The following is a 27,993-nucleotide window of genomic DNA, read 5'->3' as shown; positions in this document are numbered from 1 at the left end:
AGATTTCAAAGAATTCAAATATCTTTATTAAGAGTAAGTTGATAAAATGTTCATCGAAGCCAAAGCACTCCATGGTACACATTCGGTTTGTTCCACATCTCATATGTAGATTAAAATGACACTTGCAACAAATACTTCTAAGGGATATTTATGTATAAAATATAAACTAAATACAGTAACATTATCATATGCATTCAGCATTATATACTTTTATTAAAAGTGGCAATGCAGACAGTGGTTGTTAATGCCCCTCAGAATATAGGATTATAACATATTGTACTGTTAAATACCAATGCTACTTAAATTCAGTAAGGCAGTGTATTCAGTCTGGTACAAACTAGCATACTGATTTGAAGATTCTATTTTATTCATATAGGCCTAGCTATTTTCAAGAATGTGACCTAATATGACAAGATCACATTGCTTAAAGCCAAATTAAACCAAAATGGTGTCGAGTTGTGTAAAAAAAGTCTCAAAATAACTAAACAGCATCTACACATGGCATTTATAGGCGAAGGACATAAAAAATGGTGGGGCGTGGCTAGTGTTTCTCCATCACTTGAGGACTTTTGCCCTGTAAAAGCTAGCGGTTCACTCCAGTTTCAGTAGTTCCACATCAAATATAAGGGTGGCGTTGGGAGGAATGACACCAGGGTGTCCCGTGGCCCCATACGCCATATCTGGAGTGCAGGTGATCTTCGCCCGCTGACCCAAACTCATCTGAAAGGAGATGAAAACAACAACAACAAAAAAAAACATTAAGGGTAATTCACACTAAAAAAACAGAAAATACTCTGGACTGGTCACGATGGAGGACTGAATGGTTGATTAGTAAGGTCAACTATATTTTAAGATTTTTTTTTGTTTTGTTTTAAGGTTTAATATTTTTAGTAGGGGCTTTTAATTAGCATGCTGACAGAGTGCTGTAGATTCAAAAGAACCAGCTCATTAGAGTCATTCGTTTAGGAATCGGACTACAGTGGACATACTGTGTTTCATGCAACAAATGAAAAAGAACCGGCTAATTAAAGTAATTCATTCAGGAATGAGAATATACTGGACGTGATGTGAGTTTCATGCACTGCAGCTGAAATGCGCAGCAGGAAACACTGTCAGAGTATTTTAGTGCAGTGTTCGGCCCACCTCAGCAGAAAATTGCACATGCAAAAACCGTTAACGGAACCGAAAGTCAAATGGTTCCAGTGGGGTTTTTTTTAAATGGGTTCCTAACCCTACACATTGTAAGTGAACACGAATTGTTAATTGAATTGCTTTTGTTAAAACCAGTTAGTCAGCTAGTCATTCGGGCAACCTACAGACCTGCCTTTTATGAAAATATCAAGATAACCTTAGAAACACAATTCAAAAACCAAAGTCAGAAGGTAAGTTTGCCCTAGTATATGTGGCACAGCAACTGACTCAGTTACCTGTGCAACTCCATCTTCCCAACCCTTGATAACTTCCTGTCGACCAATCTTGAATTTGAAGGGCTTGTTTCTGTCTCGTGATGAGTCAAACTTCTTTCCATTCTGTAGCATCCCTGCAAAGGAATAGTAAGACTGATAAAGGAATAGTTTACCAAAAGATGAAAATTCTGTCATCAATCACTTTACACTCATGCTTTTCCAAACCCATAGTTCCACAGACTTTCTCTTCTGTGGAACACAAAAGGAGATTTCAGGCAGAATGTAAGCTTCAGTCACCATTCAATTTCATAGAATCTTTTTTTCCATACAGTGAAAGTGAATGGGGACTGAGGCTATCTTCTAGTGTGTACTATGCTCTTAAAATCAAGGCTACTGAATTTCCTAACTAAAACAAAAGACAGTTTTTACGAGTGGTCCACTTACACGTAGCAGACCTATCAGAGGGAGCAGTTCTGTGCTTATCTAAATCTCCTGTGGACTCTGAGCTCTTGTGATCCAAATGAACAAAAAGAATGAAATATGAAACATTGGCCTAATTCAATGGATTATTCGGTTGGTTTAACTAGGTCACCCTTTGCCTCTGTCTATATCACAGGAATAAAAAGAGAAAGAGAGAGGAAGATACACGCAAAACACTCAGGTCTGCCATTGATTACAGTGTACTCCCACATATAAAAGCATGCCATGAGTTTGTAGCCCATTTTTGTCTGATGTAACTAATCATGAATGAAAAATAGTGCAATTTTAATACAATTTATAGTTTTAAGCTGCAGTGTGTAATAATTTCTTTGATGTTAAAATACTTTCTCCTGTCAAAGCTTAAAATGAGAGACAAATTTAAGTAATGAATTCCCCCAAAAAGGTGTAAACACCTCAAAACATTGCTCTGTTTGAGAATTCCAAGCAGCTAAACACAGCAACAGTGGCTCAACCAATGCCAAGAGTTCATGGCGGGGCTATCTGTTGTCCAACCAATGGAAGATGGAGGGAAGGTTCAGGAAACCTCTTTGGTAAAACAACAATTTCTTTGCAATTCCATTTCAAACGGAATCTAAAATCGTCATTTTTAACACATTTTATATTATTTGTATTATTATTCATTTTAATTATTGTTTTATTAAATGTATTTCATTCAACAGCTCATACTTTGAGTGCACAAAACAGCAACAAATCCATCTGCATTAATAGTTTTTTTTTCCTAAATGATGCAAGCCTTCCCTTGAGCTACAGTACATTTTAAAATGTATGAAGAGATATTTTTATTACACTGAGTTCAATGATATTACAAGCACCCAATTTACTATTAATCATATCATTATGTGTATGGAAACCAGTCTAACTGTGCTTTAGTGAGGACAACAGTGTCTCCACTTCTTTAGTTAAATCAGACTCTGACGCACCATTAGAAGCATTTTTCCTTGCAGTTTGATCCATGGCAAAGAAGATATGAAATCTCCCTCATGCTGAGAGATGGGTTTGTGTACAGTCCAGTATTATCTTACACCCGCCCCCCCGTGGACTTAAAAGGAGCCGGGACTTCCAGGAAGCCCCCCGCGCCAAGATATCTGCAGAGTGGGATCCATTCCAAAACCGGCCAGTGAATTATAATAACTGCTTGTTCTGCTAAAAGGACAAACTAAATAACTAAAGCTTACCTATGAATGAACTAAGCCAGTTCTGTGCCAAAGTTTATTTTATCCAGCACCATTACTTAAAGATACAGACAGACAACTGGTTTGACCGACATTTCGAAACTACTATTTACATGTTTCCTCTCAAAAGAATGTTCTGGTTTTGACAAATTAAGCTCAATCAACAACATTTGCAGCATGATGTTGATTACCACAAAAAAATAATGTCGTCAAAAGTCGCGGTAAGGCAATTACAATGGACGTGAATGGAGCCAGTCCATAAACACTTAAATACATGCTGTTTCAAAATTATAGCCACAAGACGGAAACATTATACATGTTAACATGATTGTAGTGATTGTATGATTGTAGTACCCTAAGATCGGACACATTATAAGACAATTTTGCATCGGATCCTGCATTGAAACCAGGAAGTAATCACATTCACTTAATCAGTGATGAGCACGATTTGAAGGTTGCATTTTCTTTCCAATTTTAACATTACATTATTACTCCACTGATGGTTATGTTTGGTCTGGGGCTTGGGTTGGGGGGTACAATTTAAAAAAATATGCATTCCTCTTCACTGTAGCCTGTGCAGCTGAAAACAATTAGCTTTTTGCACCCGTACGTGAACATTTCACCCGGAAATGGAGCTCACATACGCTTTGGCCACTGGGGGCAGTGTTTCGCATTTCTGTAAGCACAGAACAATTTTAGCTTAAGAAAATTCTATTTACTGTTTCCGATTTCAATGCGAGATCAGTCTGATCCACATTTACAAAAACATACCTTTACATTTTTACGTACAAATACATACGAATAATAATGAGATCACTAGTCTTTAGTAGTCTACCACTAAAACTGGCTTGGAAAAAAATCTTAGGTCGTTTTCTGTTCCTGAGCCCCAGTGTGAAAGATCGGAGGAAAAGAGTTTGAATCAGGAGAGCAGGAAGAGGCCGGTGTAGTTATTTTTACCTCTGCTTATAGTATCGGTCTACCAGAGATGGCAGCCAGTTTCTCCCAGTCAGTGTCAAATGTAATCAGAAGCACACATGCTACCTGAATGCAACTGCTCAAAAACATGTCAGCAGAAAAGTACACACGCATGGTTCATGTATCAACAGAGTATTCTGGGGAAACTGTCAGCTGGAAAGAGAGAAAGCTGAGAACAGTCAATTTGTGCTGGGTGATGGCAAATTAATAAATGGTGTAAATAAATATGTGCCTCAAATTGATAGCAAAGTATCAAAATTTAAGCAGTATTACATTTTAACCATATCAATATCAATACAGTATATATCCTTACAGTTACAAAATAAGGTGAGTAGGTCCTGTCTTCATCTCCGTGCTAAATTGAATCTTATATTGCAGCCTGCTGTGTGGTGGCCTGCATTACTTATTCCCAGAACTTGAAACCCTGGCTGCATCCCAATTTGCATACTACTGTATCTGTACTCTATAGAATGTAAGATAAGAATTAGTGCATCTTGAAGCATAGTAAAGGTGCCAAGATGTTATACTATTTCCATACAGAAATGACATGAGTAAACTGCAACCTGGTCTCATAGAATCACGTACTATAGCTCTATTTTTGCTAAATAATTTTTACGTGGCTCGTTGTTTGTATCGCAGCACTTTCCTGGTGAAATGAGATTATTTCACACAAATCACAAGTAAAACGTCAGTTTTTCGGTACATCTGTGCAAGTAGGCTCACTGGGGAAAATGCATATTTGCGCAGGCCAAGGGGCCAGCTGTGTGCCAGCGCGTCTATGCCGAGAGGTGCCTCGGTCAGGGCGTACCAGAGCGGCCAAAGGGAGGATTCTTGGGAGGCGAACAGGTCTACCTGTGCCTGTCCGAATCGACTCCAAATCAGCTGGACCACTTGAGGGTGGAGTCTCCACTCTCCCCTGAGGATAACCTGCCGTGACAGCGCAGTGTTGAGGTCGCCCAGGATGTGAGTGGCTCGCAGCGACTTGAAGTGCTGCTGACCTCCGCAGGGTGGGCAGAATTGCCAGCAACTTGAGGCAGTTGATGTGCCAACGCAGCTGCAGGCCCGACCATAAGCCGGCGGCTGCGTGCCGGTTGCAAATAGCGCCTCAGCCCGTTTTGGAGGCGTCTGTCGTGACCATGACACACCTGGAGACCTGCTCTAGGGGAACACCTGCCCGTAGAAAGGAGAGGTTGGATCAAGGGCTGAAGAGACGTTGACAGACTGGCGTGATGGCCACGCGATGTGTCCCGCTGTGCCATGCCCATCTCGGGACTCGAGTCTGAAGCCAGTGCTGAAGCGGTCTCATATGCATCAACCCGAGCGGGGTGGCCACCGCTGAAGATGCCATATGCCCCAGGAGCCTCTGAAAGAGTTTCAGTGGAACCGCTGTTTTCTGTTTGAACGCCTTCGAACAGGCCAGCACCGACTATGTGCGCTCGTTCGTGAGTCCAACTCCAAACCAAGAAAAGGGATGCTCTGAACCGGGAGGAGCTTGCTCTTTTCCCAGTTGACCCGAAGCCCTAATCGGCTGAGGTGCGAGAGCACCAAGTCCCTGTGTGCACACAACATGTCCCGAGAGTGAGCTAGGATTAGCCAATCATCGAGATAGTTGAGAATGTGAATGCCCACCTCCCTTAACAGGGCAAGAGCTGCCTCTGCGACCTTCGTGAAGACGCGAGGGGACAAGGACAGGCCGAAAGGGAGGACCTTGTACTGATACGCCTGACCCTCGAATGCAAACTGGAGGAAGGGTCTGTGTCGAGGTAGAATCGAGACGTGAAAATACGCGTCCTTCAGGTCTACCGCCGCGAACCAATCTTGATGCCGGACGCTCACCAGAATGCATTTTTGCGTCAGCATCTTGAACGGGAGTCTGTGTAAAGCCTGGTTCAGTACTCGCAGGTCCAAAATTGGCCGCAACCCACCGCTTTTTTTCGGTAAGATGAAGTAGTGGCTGTAAAACCCCTTCTTCATCTCGGCCGGAGGGACAGGTTCTATCGCACCCTTTCATAGGAGGGTGGCGATCTCCGCACACAAGGTAGCAGCATTTTCGTCCTTCACCAAGGTGAAGTGGATACCGCTGAACCTGGGCGGACACCTGGCAAACTGAATCGCGTAGCTGAGTCGGACGGTCTGGACCAGCCATCGCGACGGATTGGAAAGTGCAAGCCATGCATCCAAGTTCCGGCAGGTGGGGCCTCGTGGCGGGGCGGAGCTCGAGGTGCCACACCATGTCGTGGCTGTGCTGAGTCTAGGGACATCGAAGCACTTACCTGGCTCCTTGTGACCACCCCCGGAACAGCCTGGGATGGGTGAGGAAGAGGCCTGTCCTCGCAACCCGTGGAGACTGTCACATCGGGGGCAGATGTGTGCCACAGCTGGGTGCGCAGGGGCGGGGAGACAGCCGCTGGAGCACCAATCCTGCAAGGGAAAAAAGGTGGATGGTGGTCATGATGACGACCGTGCACATCGGGTATGTGACCCAGGGAAGGAGGAAACCAATCTTTTGCTGAACTGTTGGGTACCGCAGCCACTTGGTCATGCGGTGAAATCAAATGAAAAGGCAACAAAAGATTCTCCACCCGGCCCTCCAACAGGGGATGGAGTGGTCTTACTACCAGCTCCAGTGAAGTGGGATCCGTCGACCCTGGGTTGCCCATCTCAGGGGCGCTTCGTGGGTTCTTGGCGGCCGGCCATGAGACGGGTGGCGTCTGCTTCCTGCGGTGGGTTCCACGCCGGGGCTGGGCCAAAGGGGCGGGCTGCGGCAGAGCCGGTGTAGTCACCGCAGGGGGACGCCCTTGGCGATGAACAGATGGGGTGCGGGATCTTGAGCCATGCCAGGGCAGGATATGCCGGATAGCCTCCATCTGCTGCTTCACCGTCGAGAACTGCTGGGCAAAGTCCTCGACGGTGTTGCCGAATAGGCCAGCCTGGGAGATAGGGGCAGCAAGAAACCGTGTCTTGTCGGGCTCATCCATCTCGACCAGGTTGAGCCAAAGGTGGCACTCCTGGATCACTAATGTGGACATCGTCCGGCCAAGAGACTGCGCCGTGACCTTCATCGCTCGGAGAGCGAGGTCGGTCGCCGAGCGCAGTTCCTGCATCAGATCTGGGGTGGAACTACCCTCATGCAGTTCTTTTAGCGCCTTGGCTTGGTGGACCTGCAGGAGAGCCATGGCGTGCAGGGCAGAGGTGGCTTGTCCAGCAGCACTGTAGGCTTTGACCGTCAGGGACGACGTTGACCTACAGGGCTTGGATGGGAGCTTTTGGCGTCAGCGCCAGGTGGCGGCGCTCTGCGGACATAGGTGCACCGTGAGCACCTTATCCACCGGGGGAATCGCCGTATAGCCCCTGGCCGCCCCGCCATCGAGGGTAGTGAGGGTGGGGGAACTGAGAAATTGAGACCGGGCAGTAAAAGGTGCCTCCCACGATTTTGTCAGCTCCTCGTGCACTTCCGGGAAGAAAGGCACTGGAGCAGGGCATGGCTGCTTTGAGTGGCGCCGCGAGCCCAGGAACCAATCATCGAGCCACAAGGGTTCAGGTGAGAGCGGAGGGTTCCACTCTAGCCCGACGCTCGCAGCTGCCCGGGAAAGCATATCCGTCATCTCTGCATCAGCCTGTGACTGGGCAATCGTCCTTGAAGTGGGGAGCCCAGCTGAGGCTTCTGCATCTGACTGGACAAGCCCGCTCTCCGATGCTGCGCTTGAGAGCTCATCAGCTTCACGGGCTCCGAACAAGAGGTCGAACTCACCGTGAGACGAGCCGGCGGACTCATCCGGAAGCCTGATCAGGGTAGACGAGCGTGCTGGGGAATGGGAGGTCCGCGGGGGGATACCCGGCGGTGGCGGTCCCATTGGGGTCCCCAAATCGCCCCCAGTGCTAGCTGCGCTGGCCTCAAACCTGTAGGTAGAAGGACTGAGGCGGGGAGCCGCTGGGGTGGCTTGCTTTCCGATGAAAGCAAGCCGCGACCGCAACGTTGCCATGGTCATGTTCTCGCAGTAAGAACATGAACCATCCACGAATGCTGCCTCCGTGTGGGTCGCGCCCAGACGCAAAAGACAGCGATCTTAAGTTGAGAGGTAATGACCGCAACCAGGAATAACACACAATCGGAAAGGCATCTTTAAAAAGACATGTCTTTAAAAAGATGTTCCGTGTGTGCCGCTCTTTTAGAGAACTATACTCTTTCAGGAAAATATACTCTCTTTTTTCTGCCGAAGCACCCAGGGGCGTTCTCTGCAGTGCACCAGTGCAGAGGAGGGAGAAGCCACTGAAATGCGCCGTCAGATCCAGCAGAGGTGAATGAACAGTCAGCTCAATAGACATCGACCGTTCGGCTCCGAAGAGAAAATCTGAATGAGTGGTTGCATACCAACTCCTTTTATACTTGTATGTCTGGGGGAGTGGCATGCAAATACCACTCGCCAATTTTCATTGGCCTTTTATCAAAGACCAGAGGTGCCTCGCGCTCCCAAGAGTGACCCCTAGTGTCACTACATCGACACAACGTCGAGTGAGTGACAGATAGGGAACTATATATTTATAAAATTAAATCACAGCATTTGAGCTTTAATGATCACACTGGGCCATGTAGCACACTGTTTATGCAGTCAAGTGAAGCTTCTGTCAAACACACATCAAAATAAAAGCTTGATTCATAATAAAAGCTAAATGCCTCAAATTGAGGAAATTGCAACAGAAATATATTGCAACTGTATAGTAAACTGTAATATTCACTCTAGTAGTATTAATAATAATAAATAATACATCCATCCACTATAGCCACTTGCCCTATGTAGGGTCGTGGGTAGGCAGGGAACACCCTGGACAGGTGGCCAGTCCATCACATGGCAACACACACAGACATACACATTCACACTCACCTACGGGCAATTTAGGATCTCCAATTAACTTAACCTGCATGTCTTTTGGACTGTGGGGAAAACCGGAGCGCCCATAGGAAACCCATGCAAACATGGGGGAGAACCACGTAACATCATTTTGCAAAAATGATACCACAGTCGTGTAATTTTCATTAGATCAGGGGTGCAATTTTTTCTTTAAAATAAATCTCTTCCACGACATGCACAAACAGTGACTCTTATGCTGCTTTCACGTGCTATTGGAATTATCCTACTTCCTAGTTCTGAAGTCGTAATTACGAACATGTCACGTTCAAGTGCTTTGTTGTTGGAAACATGCAGGCCGCCAGGTTCATTCTTGTATATTTCTTGGGGGAACTTTTATTCTGACATGGTAATACATGCTAGCCAACTAGCTGAGGATAATGGAATTTTGGTCAAATACATAACATTTGGTCAAATCTCATCCCCCAAGTTGAATGTTTATGTCTTCCAACTCGGAAACTCGGTTATCATGATTATTTCAGAGTTTCCTAGTCGTAATTACAACTTGAGGGGCCGTTCATGTGTGACTTTCGAGTAGGAAAGTCATATTTATGATCATTCTGAAAGCATGTGAAGGCAGCATTAGGGCCCGTTTACACTGGATGTATGTTTGTGTCCATCTGCACTGTTTTTGAATTGCTTCAGAATGTAAACATGCACTACGTAGACTTTTTGAACTTTGCGATGCGTCTCACTGCTTTTTCAGCAATTAATGCGGAGAGCGCAGCACAGCAGAGTTTTTCTCTGAAGTTAAAAGAACTTTACATTTTTGAAACGTGTCTTGAGACACTTTAAACAAACCTTAACCCTAACCCTAATTATTCTTTAAACAGAAGAAATATTATGGTAAAGATGCTCTGGAACATTGGTTCTCAAACTATTTGACTCCAAGGCCCATATTTGAAGGTCCCCTCTGCACGGAAATTAAGGGTGTCTATAGCTTCATATATGGTAATCAGGTTTCAGGAACCGTTTCAGGGATCTACATCTTCATTTTTAGAGGTTTTGGTATCAGGTTCATGAAACTGGACACCTACAGTATAGTGGGTTTCTGTTCAGAGCTATTAGAGTGCCCTAATCTTGGAACTCCACTGGGGTAAAATCTACCAATCACACGGACGTCTCTTTAGAGCACATTTATACATAGTGTTGCTATTGTTATTAATAGAGCCACCACTCACGGGCGGTCTAATGTCTTCCTGAGCTCTAATAATATACCCCAAGGGATCCAGCAGGACTGGGCTAATTGATTTGTTCTGCCCGACTGGGTCAGAGAAAGGCAGGAATAATATGTGTGTGTGTGTGTGTGTGGGGGGGGGGTTATCTCTGCTAATTCAGACATGAGCTGTGAACCGTGATAATGTACAACCTGAACATTATGTAATTAAAATACAAAGTGGAACGTTAGTCTAGATGGCTTTTATGCTACTTTCAAATAAGCATTTATAATTTAGAGTTTTTCCAATCATTAATCAGCCAAGTTAAAAGATCAGTGTTCCTTCATAAACGATTAATATACTGTTACGAGTACACATTTAAAATAAAGGCATAGCTTAATCATCGGTTATCGTGGAATACTTCCCTGTATATCAAAGTCTCTCTTCACGGATGCAATTAGATGCAATAAATGGACCATTTTCCGAGAGTTCAGTAAGTGCAGCACTGCACAATGCAATATTTCCCTTGTAATACCTGGTAATTACTGTTGTTATAACCAAACTGGTCTTATAGAATCACGTTGACATACCTATATTTTTGCAAAATGATTTTTAGCTGGCTTGTTGTACTTATCGCAGCAGTTTCCTGGAGAAATGAACAATAGAGGTGCTAAAACAACGACTTTTCACTTTCACACAAATCACAATTATAACGGCAGATTATCAGTTGATAAACACTTTTCACTATTCCTCACACAATGCTATCTTATGACATTAAAAACACTTTTACTACAGTGCACGACTTGTAAGGCGATACATTTTAATATAACACAACACTTCATATTTATTTCCACTGATTACGGGGGGGTGGGATACAGTCTTCTTATTTTGTGTATACTGTATATTGTATATTAATAGGTGTATATTGTATATTGTGTTGTGTAACAAGTGTAAACTGTGTTATGTGTAAATCAGATGTTTATTGTAATTGTCATACGGCTGTGTTGCTTGGAATTGCACCCAAGACTTTCACCCACTGTTGCACCTGTGTATATGTTTGAGTGACAATAAAGAGATTTGATTTAATTTGATAACCAACTTTTACCACCGCAATTCCGGAACAGTTGAGACAGTTAGAAAAATGCTAATAAAAAACAAAAATTAGTGATTTGTAAATTATAACCACCCTTTGCTATATTGAAAGCGCTACAGCTACACATTATATGTTTTACCCTGTGAATTTCATATTTTTTACCATACAGTAATTTCAAATCAGATGATTGCAACACGCTCCAAAAAAGTTGGGACAGTCGAGTGTTTACCACTGTGAAGCATCACCATTTCTTCTAATAACTCTTATTAAGCAATTGGGCACTGAAAACACAAGTTCGTTAAGTTTAGAAAGTGGAATTTTCCCTCATTCATCCATTATGTAGGTCTTTAGAATTAGAATCAGAATGAGCTTTATTGCCAGTTGTTCTCACGTACACGAGGAATTTTGGTGATAACTTATTTTTTTTGTGTTGATTTGATACATTTTTAGCTGCACAACTGTACAGGGTCTTCGTTGAGGTATGGCGTGCTTCACAATGCACCACACATTCTCAATTGGAGACAGGTCAGGACTGCAGGCAGGCCAGTCCAGCACCCGCACTCTCTGCTTACACAGCCATGCACTTGTAATCCGGGTAGTATGTGGTTTGGTGTTGTCCTGCTAGAAAATGCAGGGACGTCCCTGGAAAAGACAGTGCTGGATGGAAGTATATGTTGCTCCAAAATTTGTACATACGTATCTCTGTATTCATGGTGTTCTCACAGATGTTTGAGTTACCCCCACCCCTGGCCCATACAGACACTGGCTTTTGGACCTGACGCTAACAGCTTGGATGGTCTTTTTCCTCTTTGGCCCAGATAACACGACAGCTGTGTTTTTCAAAAACGTTTTGAAATGTGGACTCTTCGGACCAAAAAACATAGTTCCACTGTTCTACTTTCCATCTAAGATGAGACAGAGCCCAGAGAAGTCGGCCGCACTTCTGGACAGTGTTTTTTTTTCTCCCAATTTGGAATGCCCAATTCCCACTACTTAGAAGGTCCTTGTGGTGGCGCGGTTACTCACCTCAATCCGGGTGGTGGAGGACAAGACTCAGTTGCCTCCGCTTCTGAGACCGTCAATCCGCGCATCTTATCACGTGGCTCGCTGTGCATGACACTGCGGAGACTCACAGCATGTGGAGGATCATGCTACTTTCCGCGATCCACGCACAACCTACCAAGTGCCCCACTGAGAGCGAGAACCACTAATCGCGACCACGAGGAGGTTACCCCATGTGACTCTACCCTCCCTAGCAACCAGACCAATTTGGTTGCTTAGGAGACCTGGCTGGAGTCACTCAGCACACCCTGGATTCGAACTCACGACTCCAAGGGTGGTAGTCAGCGTCAATACTTGCTGAGCTACCCAGGCCCCATGCTTCTGGACAGTGTCGATGTATGGCTTCTGCTTTGGTTTAGGGTAGGGAGGTAAGTTTTGTTGATTTAAAACTCGACAGAGAATTAACCTTAAAAACCTCATCTGTTATAGAGAAAATCGAACTCGCTTTTAGCACCACTCAGTGGACATTTCCCCTCGGAACTGCTGCGATACATGTTATGAAGTACAAAATACCATTTTGCAAAAATATCGGCAGTCACATAATTTTCATGAGGCTGGTTATAGCAATAGACATAATCTATTTCATGCTCATTTTTAACTGAATGTTTCTTTATAAAAGCCATAAAACATGAAATCCATATTGACGTTATTAACTTTATATGTATATTGTTATACTTGATAATAAATGTGCCTAGTTGTATTGTGCATGATTTATCAGTGCATGTTATTAAAAAAAAACAACAACAAAAAACAATGTTTCTCTTCATAATGTTTAATCAAAGTCCATTCCTATTTTATTGCTTCCTAAGTATTCAAATTTTCTCTGAATTATATTACGGAAGTTAAATGCATTGTGAATGCCTACTTCGTCATCTTTAAACAAAAATATTGTTGTTATTCATAACACAATGTGAAAAAGATTTCAATCTTTTTCCAAAAGCCAAAACACACACACTTCCTCTCTTGGCACCTTCAGACAGAATTCTCACTTTTAATATATATGCTAGAGCTAGCCAGTAGACAGCACTGGCCGGGCAGACCGACTGTGAGATGAGTGTCTGGCCGTCATTAGCACTCAGAGCAGCTAACAGGGTCAGTCTCACTGCAGATGTCAATACAACACTTCTGCAGCACTTAATATAGCACTGCAGGGCCTTAGCTGAGAGGACCAGAGCCCTAGAGTAAACCAGATACAGCAAAAGCGTATGAGAGAAATATATATATATATATAGAGAGAGAGAGAGAGAGAGAGAGAGAGAGAGAGAGAGAGAGAGAGAGAGAGAGAGAGAATTGCTATTCAGTGTCACCCACTTTTAGCTGAAATGGACAAAAGTCAATAGAGCAAATGTCTTGACTGTGGAACAGGCAAGATGAAAGTTTTTTGGCAATGACTTGGCCCTTGGCCATACATCCTGTCTGGAATACAAAAAATGAATCTGTTTTCACTGGAAACATGGAGAATGCCTAACCCTAACCCTAACTAACCCTATTCTTTTTTTTTTTTTTTTGTTAAAAGCCACAAGCAACACAAAGAGCTTTTTATCCCCTGGAATATATATATATTTATTTATATATTTATAGATGAACTACTGTACGTGATATACTAGTAAGGGGAAAATAAATCTCAACATGACAAATGCATTTATGGCTCTTTTACCTTCAAAGTGTGGCCATTTCCACACGTTTGTGTGTTTAAAAATATGCATACATTTTGCTACGTTTACACCTCTCATTTCAACTAAGCATTTCAAAAACGCTCTCCTTTAATGCATAGGAAAAAAGCAATAAAAATTAGGAAAAAAATCAAGTGTGGATGTGGCCAAAAATAACAAAAAAGAATACAGTAAATGCTCCCTTAAACTGTTTCACTTTACTGATAACCATCAGACAATATGGCATGAACGATTTCTGAGGTGGATGGCCTTATACTGTATTAGGGCTGGAACAACTAATGAACAAAATCTGTAAAAATCTGTATCGAACAGTCAACAACAAATTTCATTAACATTTAGTGACGTATAGGATACATTAATGTCAAAGTTCAGCCACTTAATATTTCTTGTGTTTTTGTTGTCTTTGTGGCTGATCTCTGACACCACTGTTTAGTGTTTTGTGTAGTCTATTTAAGAATGCATGGCTCGCCCTTTTGCAGTTGTCATGTATTCTCTTGTCTTGGTTACTGGCACGAGTGCATTGCTCTTATGTCATCCTTACGGCATGCACTCGAGTCAGTTGTTTTGTGTTTGTCTCTTACAACCTCGGGCACACTTCGCGTTGCGCTCACTTTGAGCTGTGTGTCCGGGTCACGATCTCCGTTGTCATGTTGGACTGGGGTTCAGCCACTTTGGTCTTGGTGCCTGTTTATCTGTGGCCGAGCTCTCACACAAATGTCCCGTCTTGTCTGTCGTGTTGCCTTTGTCTCTGGCGATATGCGCTCATGTCATTCGGGTGTTGTGTCTGTGAGAGTGTGTGGCTTTGTTTAGTTTCTGTACTGCCACATGTCTCTCAGTCTTGCGTCACACCCTGCCTCCTTGTCTCCTCATTATTAGATTATTGGATTCACCTGTCCCTAGTTAATCTGTTCATTTTCTCTCCCTACAGGCCTTTATCACACTCATGTGTCGTCACATCCGGCTCTGAATAGTAGCGTAACCAAACAGACACCCATCGCAACAGATAACGAGCACTTCCGCTCGTTAACACCAAGCGAGCGCGGTCGCCCGTTTGCGTTCGCCCAACAGCTCCGTGACGCCTGCCGGAAGTGGCTGCTGGCGGAGGAACGCATCGGCAAGGAAGTCGTCGATCTGGTGGTGCTGGAGCAGTTTGTCCTTCGTCTGCCGACCGGAACAACATAATGGGTCAAGTGGCACCGTCTGGCTTCGCTGGAGGAGGCCGTCCAGCTGGCTGAGGACCATATAGCGGCATACGCAGGGGCAGAGGAGCCCTCGTTTTCACATTAGAGTGCTTACTGACGTTAAAGAGTGTTATTTCTTGTAAATAAAAGTGTGTGAAGATACCTGAACCACGCTTCCTCATTTCCATACCGACCAGTTCTGTTACAGTAAGTTACAGCCCTATACGTATATTTTATTGTAAAAGTAACAATATGAACATAATGAGAGGAAGAGAGCTACACGTTAATGCTGAGTTTATCTTCTGGTTTAGTTAACATCCTAATCATGAACTTGAAATGGACTTCAAGTTCAATAATTATTAAAAGGACTTTTTACATGTAATAAACCACACTAAAGGGAGGTGAGATTTATCTGGCGGTATTATGCATGGAAAGAACTGTGTAACAGTTATCAGTTCCTACCTAAGTGTTCAAATAGAAGCACATTTTAAACAAGAGGAGACAGAATGTTGTTATCGATATCCTGTTTCCTGTCTGTCTGAGTTGGTAGTCTGCAGGGCGTCCCAGCTGCTGAGGAATATCCAACAAACATCATATGAGAACATTTACAACAGCAGACGTTACAGATTGTTTACCTATGTAATGCACGACGCACGTCTGTCCTTTCTTCGGAAAGGTTCTTCCTGTAATGAAAGAGGAAAACATGACAATTCAGTGATTATTCATAGGATGTGAACCTTAATATCCAAAGTATTCTCTGGCAGCATCTCAGTTTGGTGATGAAAGGCCTTTCCAACTTAGAGCTAATGTTTTCAATATAATAACTTCTAGTCTCAGTCCAAGACGACATGACAACTGACAGTCCATTGACCGTCTTGATAAATACTGAACACAAAAATGGCACAAGTTGGCTGAAATTGCCAGTCCCAATCTGATAGTCCATCAAAAGGCAAATTCCACCCACAGTCAAATCAAAGCAAATCTCACCAACCTTCCCATCCCAGAATCCCCCTAACCCTCCAAGTATAAAATACAGAATAATAGGCTTCCCATATGGGACATTATCATTTAGTCCGAACTACGGGATGTCCCAGCTAATTAGGACAGTTAGCCACCCATTGTGGAGAAGACAGAATGGCAGATATGTACTGCATCTGTGTCAAGCTTTTCAAGCATTTATTTTCCCGTTGTCCAACATGGGGAAAAAGCGACTGTATTACCTCAGATTCAAGGTAAAAAAAATACATATATATATATACAGTTGAAGTCAAAAGTTTACATACACTTAGGTTGAAGTCAATAAAACTCATTTTTTAACCACTCCACAGATTTCATATTAGCAAACTATAGTTTTGGCAGGTCGTTTGAACAGCACCTTTAAGCAGCTTGGAAAATTCCAGAAAATGATGTCAAGCCTTTAGGCAGTTATCCAATTAGCTTTGATAGGCTAATCGAATAATAGGAGTCAATTGGAGGTGTACCTGTGGATGTATTAAGGCCTACCTTCAAACTCAGTGCCTCTTTGCATGACATCATGGGAAAATCAAAAGAAATCAGCCAACACTCAGAAAAAAATAAATAAAAATTGTGGACCTCCACAAGTCTGATTCATACATGGGAGCAATTTCCAAATGCCTGAAGTCACCATGTTCATCTGTACAAACAATAGTACGCAAGTATAAACACCATGGGACCACGCAGTCATCATACTGCTCAGGAAGGAGACACATTCTGTCTCCTAGAGATTAACATAGTTTGGTGCAAAAAGTGCAAATCAATCCCAGAACAACAGCAAAGGACCTTGTGAAGATGCTGGAGGAAATAGGTAGTCAAGTATCTATATCCACAGTAAAATGAGCCCTATATCGACATAACCTGAAAGGCTGCTCAGCAAGGAAGAAGCCACTGCTCCAAAACTGCCATAAAAAAGCCAGACTACAGTTTGCAAGTGCACATGGGGACAAAGATCTTACATTTGGAGAAATGTCCTCTGGTCTAATGAAACAAAAATTGAACTGTTTGGCCATAATGACCATCTTTATGTTTGGAGGAAAAAGGGTGAAGCTTGCAAGCCGAAGAACCCCATCCCAACCGTAAGCATAGGGGTGGCAGCATCATGTTGTGGGGGTGCTTTGCTGCAGGAGGGACTGGTGCAATTCACAAAATAGATGGCATCATGAGGAAGGAAAATTATGTGGATATATTGAAGCAACATCTCAAGACATCAGCCAGGAAGTTAAAGCTCGGTTGCAAATGGGTCTTCCAAATGGACAATGACTCCAAGCATACCTCCAAAGTTGTGGCAAAATGGCTTAAGGACAACAAAGTCAAGGTTTTGGAGAGGCCATCACAAAGCCCTGTCCTCAATCCGATAGAAAATGTGTGGCCAGAACTGAAAAAGCATGTGCGAGCAAGGAGGCCTACAAACCCGACTCTGTTACACCAGTTCTGTCTGGAGGAACTTATTGTGAGAAGCTTGTGGACGGCTACCCAAAACATTTTAACCAAGTTAAGAAATTTAAAGGCAATGCTATCAAATACAAACAATGTGTATGTAAACTTCTGAGATCTGACCCACTGGGAATGTGATGAAAGAAATAAAAGCTGAAATAAATAATTCTCTCTATTATTTTTCTGACATTTCACATTCTTAAAATAGTGATCCTAACCAATTTTTTTTTATTATTTATTTATTTTATTTTTTTATGCAATTTGCTGCATAGTCATGAGACTTGGGTTTGGTCTCGGCTTGATCTAAGGTTAGCAGTCCAAAGCTCTTTGCATGTGTGCGTGTGTGTGTGTGTGTGGGTTGGTAGTGTCTGATTAATGTGTGGGAGCTGGACAGGAATGCATGCCACATGACAGCAGGCTGGTGGGGGTCAGATAGGATGTCAGTCAGGAACGGCCCACCAACGCAAGAGACCAGCAGCGAGTGACAAAATTGAAAGTCCTGTTACATTGCACTCATTCCTGACACTGATGACCCCAGTGGACAGTTCTTTAGTTTGATTACTCGTGCCAAGAATCGTATGAGCTCATGGCCTCTCCAGCAGCCATCATTCTACAGTTCACTTATTTACAGCTTTCATGTAAAAACGCTCATTGTTATGACTCAATGACTGATATATATAAACTTATGAAGGAATAATCAGTAGACAAATTTGGTTTGACCAATATTTTTTAACCACTATTCACTTTTCTCCTTAACTGGTTATCGGTTCTTTCATATCAGGTCTATAGATACAGTAAATGCCCCCATTTGAAGAGTCTCTAAAGAATAGCACCCAACAACGCCACTAAGTTCAACAGTGTTCACAGGTGCATAAATTTTATGTACTGTTTGCATAATTGCACAGCTTTTTAAAGGTGCACTTAGTAATTTTTTCCTCATTAAAAGGTTTTACTCCAAGACATTAATTGCAATTGTAAAAAAACATATGTATATATAGTCTTGAGTACTCACATAAGAGGAAGACCTCAGTGATAACAGTGACCTTATGAAAGCTGTTTTATTCCACATGGAGAGGGGCCCCCCATGGGGGCTGCCATGTTTCTCGCTAATATCAGTAACCACCCTGTTATTGGACACTTTCACTCATGGATTAAATGAACCATGGCTTACTGTGAATAGTGAATTTCTACATTATAATCAACTGTATAACTGAAAACTATTGTGTTTGAAATTGAATGATGTTGCATATATAGACCTTTTTCACGCTAGCACCATTTTTGATTTTTAATGGGAATGACAACGAGGCTGTGAGGGACAGACTTACAGTCTCTTCATTGGGCTGTACTGCAGTTTAAATTGTTTTTGGATCGTTCTGCGGACAAAACTTTGATAAAATATCTGTCCAAGAACATTCAGTATACAAAGAACTCCAGACATCATGAGTTGTGGAAAATCAGATATGATCTAGGAGCTTTATACAGCTTTATACCATTTGGGCCACTGAAGAGATAGCAAGTCTATCCCTCACAGCCTTGTTGTCATTCCCATTAAAAATCAAAGATGGCGCTAGTGTGAATAAGGTCTACGCCCCTAGGTGTCAGTGCAGTGACATAACTTGGATCTTATGGGCCCCAGTGCAAAGAACCTGTCGGGCCCCTGCCTTGGAGGGCCTTGGTCATTTTTCATTGCCTGTCAGACTGTTGTGGGCCCCCTCTCACCCTGGGCCCTAGGGCAGCTGTCCTCCCTATAGTTACGCCCCTGTGTCAGTACCCAAGTCCAAGACAACATGAACATAAACTTACTGAGTGCACCTTTAAGTAACAGATAGCATTTTAAGGTTAAAGGGATAGCTCACCCAAACATAAACATTCTCTCATCATTTACTCACTCTGATGTTGTTACTTTCTTTCATCGAACACAAAAGGGGATTTTAGGCAAAATCACAACCTCAGTCACTACTCACTTTCATTGTACAGGAAAATAAAAAAGAGCCAATGAAATCGAATGGTGATTGAAACTAACATACTGCCTAACTTCTTTGTGTTCCATGGAAGAAAGAAAGTCATATGGGTTTGGAACAACATGAGGGTTAGTAAATAATGACAGAATTTTAATTTTTGGGGGAACCATCCCTTTAATAGACACAAACCAAAACAAAGATCAAAATCATTTTCCAGACATGTATTGTAGATCGTAGACCACTTTGTATAAATATAATGGCATGCATCATCATCATCATCATCATAACACAGTATATTTATTTATGGTTAAAGATGCCAAACTGTGCAAGTGATGCATAATGCCTGCAATGATGCAAATAATGCCTCCTGCAAACAGGCAATGCAACAAGTGGCACACACAACAACACATTAATTTGCCATAAAACCAGATCAAGTCTCAAGTAACTGTCAACTGTGCCAAATTACCCTGCAAATCCCCAGGGATTAACCATCAAAGATCATGGTTTGCCAGTTCTCCCATCTGATACATGATCGCCATTATTTACTTACATTTCATAAGAAAAAAAACAGATAACTGCTTCATGTAGAAGAAATCCAGCAGATACAGTTCTGTCAGCTGCAGTGAGGAATCATAACGAGTGTGGGTCAAACAAAAATCCAATGAGTTGGCACACATGCCTCATACTATCTACTGGGCATAAACACGTTTAATCCCAGACTAGACAGGGGTTTTATAGCGAGGAGTTCACGCTGGCTGGGCATTCATTTGAAGCCTGTCATCATCATATTTACTCCTTTTCATGTCAAATCTATTGCAGATTAAGAATGTAGCTGTGTTATGCAATAAAAATGCCAGCATGTTCCAACAATGCCGATTAAGCGTTATAATGTATCAAAACAAACGTTCCAAATCCCTCCCCCGGAAGACCAATTAGAATTCGAATTTTAAAATGTGTTACATTGATTGTAGCGTCTTACCGTCTCCAGGGGATATTGTTTCGATTTCAACGCCCATTCTAATCGCGCGGTTAGATCCTCCAGCAGAACTCACTGCAGACAGAGAGACAGTGTGTAGACAGAGGGAGAGAGAGAGACAGGCGGATGAAGCAGCAGCATTACTGCACTCCGCCCACTGTCATATTAAATCAAATATGTATGCTCTCTGATCAAGATTGCGATGGTCAACCCGTCCCGTGGTTAAGTGTTAGTTGGTATCAGGACACAAGATTCCTTTCTGATTAACTTATTTAAGCGTATTTATACGAGATCTGCAAAAGACTTTTGAAATATTACAGGGTGTGCTTTGTAAAATCTGTGAAAACTCTTCACTCACTACAAACTAGGCTACTACAATGCATGTTTAATCATATTGGCCTACTATTATCTGTATTATAAATGCAGAACCGATATTTTAAATAATAACTGAATAAGAGAGTTAGAATACATTTGCAATAATAGATACACATTGCTACAGCTCAAATATGGTCATAGTATGACTCCAAGTGGTCATGTCAAATTTTGAAATAAACGACTATTTAGAAAGCGTTCACTCAGCAGCGCTATTTTGTAATTGAGCGCGTCGCGTCACGTGCGTCGCGTTTTTACGACGTCGTGTTAGCAACGAACGTCTGTTTACGCTTAAAACAGCTAGACACAGCGCGAGGAACAGAGGTGCCTCGATGTGCGTTTTCAACAGTTGAACTTATTTTTAACTTGACACAGCGTCTAAAAACAACAACAACAAGACGCATGTTTAAACAGGACAACAATTGAAAATAGCGTGTTCGGTGTGAACAGCCCCTACTTCTTAACTTTTAGAACGCATGAACAAGTCTTGCGTGAACGCCCCCATAGAACTACAATTCCCAGAATGCCTTGATTTAGTTCGTACTTCCGTTTGTGCATGACTTCAAAACATCTCCGCGGGGAAACGTGACTCGTGCTCACAAGATTTTAATTTGAGTGGAGTTGCCATGGTTTCCTTTGTGTTGTGAATAGCATTATGGTATGTATATTAACTTTTAAAAATACTGGTGTGTGTGATTCTGTTTTTATATTTATTTTTACTGTTGCCTGTTAGTTTGACAGCTATGAAAGGCTAGCATGATGTGTGTGTTTCATTAAATGTGAATACGGAAGATTTTCGCCAGTGTCCCTGTAAAATCACCATGGTGACCATAGTTTTTATCCAAAATGTAATAGTTACTACAGTTATTGTTAATATTGTAATTTACTGTATTGTCATTCGCTTAATTATTATTATTATTATTATTAAGATAGTGGTGGGTAATCTATTGGGTAATTGTGGGTAAGTTATTACAGTTTTAGTGTAATAGTAGCCTAACTGTAGCAACTATGATATTCTAACGGAAACCATGGTTACCATGGTAACCTTTTTGCCAGTTGTTATTTTGTGATCCCTTAAATGTGTCAGTTTTGTAATGTTCAGTCCTTACATATGTTATATTGTAATTTTGGTGTAATAAACTGACCTCCCTTACAAAATGGTATTCATTCCTGTAAAATAACAATATTAACTATAGTTGTTACCTCTGTAAAACCATAATACATCAATATGGGATGATCTCCTTCAAACAGTTTAAAAGGGTTTCAGAATCTTTCTATCATTAGGCCTGTGTTTAATTTATTTTAATTTATTTTCTTTACATTGGTGGCTTTAATTATTTAATTATTTTTTAAAAGTCTTGTTGCTGTTTTTGTATTGTTGTGTACTGGAAGCTCCTGTCACCTAGACAAATTCCTTGTATGTGTAAGCATACTTGGCAATAAAGCTCATTCTGATTCTGATATGAAGTTAACAAGTTTTATTGTAGCAACAATTACTGTAATAACTATTGTATTTTGATGGCAGCTATGGTAACCTTTTGTAAGAGGTGTTTTTATGATCTCAACATCCAATGTTCAAAGTGACATTTTTGTAATGCTTCATATGTCCTTACTTACGTCTCTTGCGTAGTCTCTTGCAAAACACATAGTTTGTGTTTTCTTTTACTTAGGACATGGAAAACAAAGTCAAAAGACGTACCATCCAAACCTCAGAGAGTCTTATGACGTTGGAGGTCATATTAGACTAATCTGGTCATCCTCAAGTGGAGCCTCACTTTGGCCAATAGGATTAGAGAGAGAGGGAAGAGGCTTTACCTATTCTTGGAGTATGCAATGGCAGTCTTTTCCTACTCAAGCACAGAGTTGCATCTATCTCTCTTTGATTCAACTCAGCTTGATTTTTCTTTATTTGCTGTATGATCAAGAATATCATCTTCCTTTCCATTGGAGAAACTGACCCAAGCATGGAGCTAGGAAAAGCCAAGCTTCTGAGAACAGGCTTAAATACTCTGCACCAAGCCATTCACCCGGTGCATGGAATAGCATGGACGGACGGTAAACAGGTTTGTCTCACATCTTTGTATTCACTTGACGGCGAGCCCAAGTTTGGCGACACAAATGTCATTGGACAGTTTGAACATGTCTTGGGACTCTATTGGGGGCCCCTGTGCTGTTCTGGGTCCCCAGCTTTGCTTGCCGTACAGCATAAGAAGCATGTTACGGTTTGGCAACTTCAGCTGAGCGCTTTGGAACAGAATAAACTCTTGTGCACGCAAACTTGCGAGATGAGCGAACCGTTCCCACTATTGTCCCAGGGATGTGTCTGGCATCCCAAAATGGACATTTTAGCTGTGTTGACGAAGCGAGATGCCTCTGTCCTGTTTTCTGTGCGGGTTGATAATCGTCGGGTGAAAGCCAACATTAAGGGCAGTGGTCTGATCCATTGTGCCTGTTGGACTAAAGATGGAACCCGACTTGTGGTTGCTATTGGTAGCGCGTTGCACTCATACATTTGGAATGATATCCAAAAAAGCCTGGTGGCATGTTCCTTCTGCCCCGTTTTTGATGTAGGTGGCTATATCTGTGCTATTGAGTCCACCGATGATGTGCAAATCGCTGTAGCTACAGAACTTCCTCTTGATAAAATTTGTGGGCTCAATGCAGGCATCGCTTTTGACTTCCCGAACGACTCCGAACCATCACCGTCCTGCCAAGCTCCTGTCCTGACGGTGGATGCAGACTATTATTTGGACTCTCGGAGGAGGTCGTGTGATTCCGAGCGTTCAGGACATGCCTCGTCGTCCGGACCCATAGATCTAACGCACATTCTTGCCAAACACAGAAAATCAGACCCAAGCCCACTCATTCACTTAAGGCGGCGAGATCATTTGACCGGGTCGGGTCAGGACTCGTCGCATCTGATTTTGGTGACGTATGAACGCAAGGTCACCACCACAAGAAAAGTCAGCATCCCTGGCATCCTAGTTCCAGACATCATTGCCTTCGACCCAAGTGGAAGCACCATGGCCGTGGCCTCGAACACTTGCAACATGATCCTGGTTTATTGCATCATGGATTCTTCCATGCCCAATGTCCAACAGATCCAGCTGCAGAAAAACGAAAGGCCCAAAGGGGTGTGCTTTTTCACCAACAAGATGCTTCTCTTCATGATTGGCCGCCAGAAGTCCAATGATCCAGCTTTTCTCCCCTCCTCCAACACGGACAAATACATCTTGAGACTGATAGCTAAGGAGCTGGTATTCGACGGGGAAGCTGCCACCCCAGTGGTTCCCAAGCCAGAGTCGCCAAGCCAACATCATGGGATTAGGCGGCATTCTGAGAACTTCTCCAAAGAGGACCGTCTATCAATAAAGGATCTAATTCTTCCAGGAGGCTCGGTAATTGCTTCACCAACCAGTAGGAGGAAACTAATTGAGGAAGTTCGCAGCTCAGAGCTGAGCCCTGTGGCGAGCTCGGCTGACTTCTCGGACAGAACTGTTTCCAGTGCCTCCTCTGTTACTCTGGAAACCTATGACATGGATCACATCAGCCGAATGTCCACGCTTGCCGTAGCTGGCCAGGCCAGCCGCGATTCGATTCGACCATGTTCGCCCAGGTACGAGGCCTCAGAAAAACTGTATTCCGATGACACACCGCCAAAGAACAGCTGCCAATCCAAAGACAAGAACCTGGAGCAGCTAACACAGAATATGGAGAGGATATTCTCCCGTTTTGCAGATGTCCAGCAGTGCCTCTCAGAAATCAGAGACTTCACCCAAAATGGCAAGAAGATGACATGCATTTATCCATCTGCTTGTGAACCACAATATGTGCACATAACATGTCAGGTATGAAATCTGTTGTTTTCCCTTGACATGGTCCTTATAAATTTGTACAATGAAATCTAAACTTTACTAAGGGAAGTCTACGAAGTTCTGTTGTAGTAAAAAAAAAAAAAAGACCAATATTATATACTGCTGAAACCATTTTGATAATTGGTTAATCTGAAAATTATTTGTCAGTTATTTGAATAAATAAGGCAAATTTTATTTCTAGCCTTGTATTTAAAAGCATGTTATTCCACCTCTTGTCCAATGATCTTCTTACAGGATGCAAATAAAAGGCTATTAAAAATGCAAGCTATACATTATGCAAAACATATTTAATGTGAAAATATAAAAGTTCCCATATAAGAGCACAGACCCAACCAACTAATCGCACTGGATGTCGATTTTCGATGTTGGTTTGTTGATTAGTTGCAGCCATAATGTCGTCTGTTTCTAGTGAAGTAGTTTGTGTAGACTTTTGTCGGTTGTATTTATAAAAAGAGGTTCTTCATATTTCAGTGTTAGCCAACACAGGAAAAAGAATAATAAGACCCATGTTGTATTGGTGGGGGCTTGGCAGCTGTGGAAACTTCAACAGGCTAAATATGGCCACTGTGGTTCTTGGAAAATTTCACGTTGGTTTGTAATGTTGTACTGCAAAATATTTCATCATAATTTGTATTTAAACATCAATTTTAATTAACAAATCAACATTACCCAGCAAAGTAAATGATTTTGACTTGTGGAGCCTAACCCAATCCAAGACTCTACAAAGCCCATTTTACTCTTTGTCAAACCATCAGGCTCATTATCATTCTGAAGCATCACACCAACTCATAATTCCTCTCACTCTTTTGAGTACAACACTTTGTCAGCAGATGTCAGATTGAGGTGATACTGATGACCTTTGCATAACTTGTCTTAGAAGACTCGTCATACTTAATCCATATTCCTTGATCACATGACCGTGTCTATTGCGCATGGTTCTTGATATGTACTCAAAGTGAGTCAAAAAGCTATTGTGTTCATCAAGTTTGTCTCTTTCTCCAGAAACAGTTGTCAGAGAATGTGTATACGGACGAAAGAAGACCTGTGCTGTTATGTGGGGGCCGGATCTGTCTACGTGTAGTGCAGGAACTCTTCGGCCTGACAGTTGTGGAGATGATGCATGGTACGTCTGAAAGAAAGTTTTAAGAGAAATGGTTGCCTGAATAATAATTCTTAATTGTGATCTCTGCTGAGTGCAAGGAAAACTTCGTAACAGGCAATTCCACCACTTTAATCACTAATAGTATTTGTAAACGCCTTTGCCAAAATCTCATTTTAATAAAGAGCAGATGGGATCTATTAATATTAGAGCGTGTGCAGATTCTCTTTTCCTTTGTTGAGGACAGATAGTTTGGTGTGCTTTGGCTTCGTTTAATTGTCAATGACGACAATAGGAAGCGATTAAGAGCTGCAGTCGGATTTGAGGTGTTTAGTTTGAATCAGCTTACAGCCTTTTGTGTTGTGCGTCTCTGCTGCTGATATATGCTCAAACCACTGTAACACTCACGTTTATGCCAAGACCTTTCTGAATCGTTTCATCCCATAGGAAAAAAAAAATTCAAATGAGATCTCTTTAATATCTCAATTGGTTCTCCTAGACAGTAGTCATTATTAAGACTCTATTAATCTTGCATATGTCCCTCTAGAGTTTCAGAAGAGACTGTGCTCAGATTTGCCAAGATATCAAAGTTTGCAATCAAATGTCAGAGATTACAATATGAACTCAAGCATTTCTCATCAAATCATTCCAAAATCAAATTATCAGAGCAATGGTGTCAACACTCATTTATAGCTCTATACTCTTTACTGTATGTCTCATTTGTGTCTCCTCAGGAACCATAGGGGGAATATCAAAGACAGAGTTGATAATTAAATTAGACTAACTTAAATCTCAATGAATGCTCCTGAACTATGAAAGTGCAACCTCTGAGCAATACATTTTCCTACAGGATTTGTCAGTTGATTCACTCTCATTTTCTTCTTGTCACAGGTCCCATGTGGCTTGTCTTGGTAGCCGATGCAGATGGTTTTGTTCCACTTACGTTTAAACACAAGGACGAACTCACAATCAGAAATGCGAAAAGGAAATCTCCTGTAAGACCACCCAGCGGCGCGGATGAATTACCCCCTGGAAGTCCACAGTCTCCCAATGCAGACAAATGAAAACCCATATAATCTTTTCATAATGAAGAGAACTTGAATATATATTTTTATATATGTTTTTTGTTAGCTGGATACTTGTGGCTGACACAAGAATATGAAAGGTTATTTTCAGGGAATACTTCTCGCTGACATATTCACAGTTTTGATCTTTCCTGGATGTTGGTAGCTTTGTGTAATGTGACAGTTGTACAATTATATGTGAAATGTGAGGGCAGTTCTATTTTTTATTTTGCTGAAGAAATTCTTTGGTGCCTGCTTGATTGTGCTTAAATTAGTTTTAAACCTGTCCCTTATTTTAGCGGGACAATAAAATGAAAATATAAATGGTAATAAAGGATATTCACAATGACTGTATTCTTTTTGTTTTCATCATTAATTTGATACACATCAAGCCATTAATCTCAAATCACATGTCAGGTTCTGTGTCCATAGTAACAGCCTAATAACTGTCGTGTATGTCCATTTGAATATTTCCTGATATGTATTTTGTAAATAATTCAAGAATTTCAAGATTCATGTGTGCTAATGTAAACAAATGTAGATAGATAGATAGAATAATTAATATTCAAAAATAATGATCTTGGTTCTTTAATATATATTTATTAATTTCATCACTGAGAGATATGCGAACCAGCACAAGTTTTTATAAAGCCTGGAATCAAGTCATTTGATAATATTTATAATTATTAATTATCTTATACAATATAAATCCTGATATCAATATAAATCCCGATATCTAATGATATACTGAACAGTCCACTCATGTATAAATTAGATACAGTGTTGTTTATGTGGCTACACGTTCATGTGAAAGAAACAGACTGAATACAGGTACAAACTCAAATGTTTACATGAAAACATATTAGCTCTCTCACAGTGTAATGTACACTAACACTCATCCCAACACAGGGCTGGAATTTCAAGATCTGCACTTTGAAGACGCTACACGCTGCTCAGATCCACTCTGAGAGCTCTGCAGGTCATGCTCTGGTTTCTGTAGGGGAAAAAAAACAACAATATTATTATTTTAATATATATATATATATATATATATATATGTGTGTGTGT

General features: G+C 41.8%; 3 protein-coding genes across 3 annotated transcripts in view; 1 reads left to right on the top strand and 2 right to left on the bottom strand.

The window, feature by feature from the left end:
• Positions 1-12: 12 nt before the first annotated feature.
• Positions 13-20,649, bottom strand: LOC127415702 (peptidyl-prolyl cis-trans isomerase FKBP1B). The gene is made up of 4 exons (XM_051654522.1): positions 20,519-20,649; positions 15,763-15,810; positions 1,428-1,540; positions 13-720 (listed from the first exon to the last, which is right to left on the bottom strand). Exons 1-4 carry the CDS (start codon positions 20,553-20,555, stop codon positions 592-594), a joined length of 327 nt encoding a protein of 108 aa, XP_051510482.1. The 5' UTR covers positions 20,556-20,649; the 3' UTR covers positions 13-591.
• A 763-nt stretch (positions 20,650-21,412) lies between these two features.
• On the top strand, positions 21,413-27,268 carry LOC127415649 (WD repeat and coiled-coil-containing protein). Its single transcript, XM_051654449.1, has 4 exons — positions 21,413-21,545; positions 22,558-24,735; positions 25,765-25,885; positions 26,753-27,268. The coding sequence occupies exons 2-4, from the start codon at positions 22,804-22,806 to the stop codon at positions 26,923-26,925; spliced, it is 2,226 nt and encodes a 741-aa protein (XP_051510409.1). The 5' UTR covers positions 21,413-21,545; positions 22,558-22,803; the 3' UTR covers positions 26,926-27,268.
• A 246-nt stretch (positions 27,269-27,514) lies between these two features.
• The window catches only part of LOC127415658 (sphingosine-1-phosphate transporter MFSD2B-like), a 39,541-nt gene continuing 39,062 nt past the window's right edge, over positions 27,515-27,993 (bottom strand). Inside the window, exon 15 of the mRNA XM_051654458.1 lies at positions 27,515-27,919. Within this exon, the coding sequence (XP_051510418.1) occupies positions 27,868-27,919 (52 nt within the window). The 3' untranslated portion in view covers positions 27,515-27,867. The remainder of the gene's footprint in view (positions 27,920-27,993) is intronic.

The sequence above is a fragment of the Myxocyprinus asiaticus genome, chromosome 25 (genome assembly GCF_019703515.2).
Source record: "Myxocyprinus asiaticus isolate MX2 ecotype Aquarium Trade chromosome 25, UBuf_Myxa_2, whole genome shotgun sequence".
Classification (NCBI taxonomy): Eukaryota; Metazoa; Chordata; class Actinopteri; order Cypriniformes; family Catostomidae; genus Myxocyprinus; species Myxocyprinus asiaticus.
This window is presented reverse-complemented; position numbering and strand designations above follow the sequence as displayed.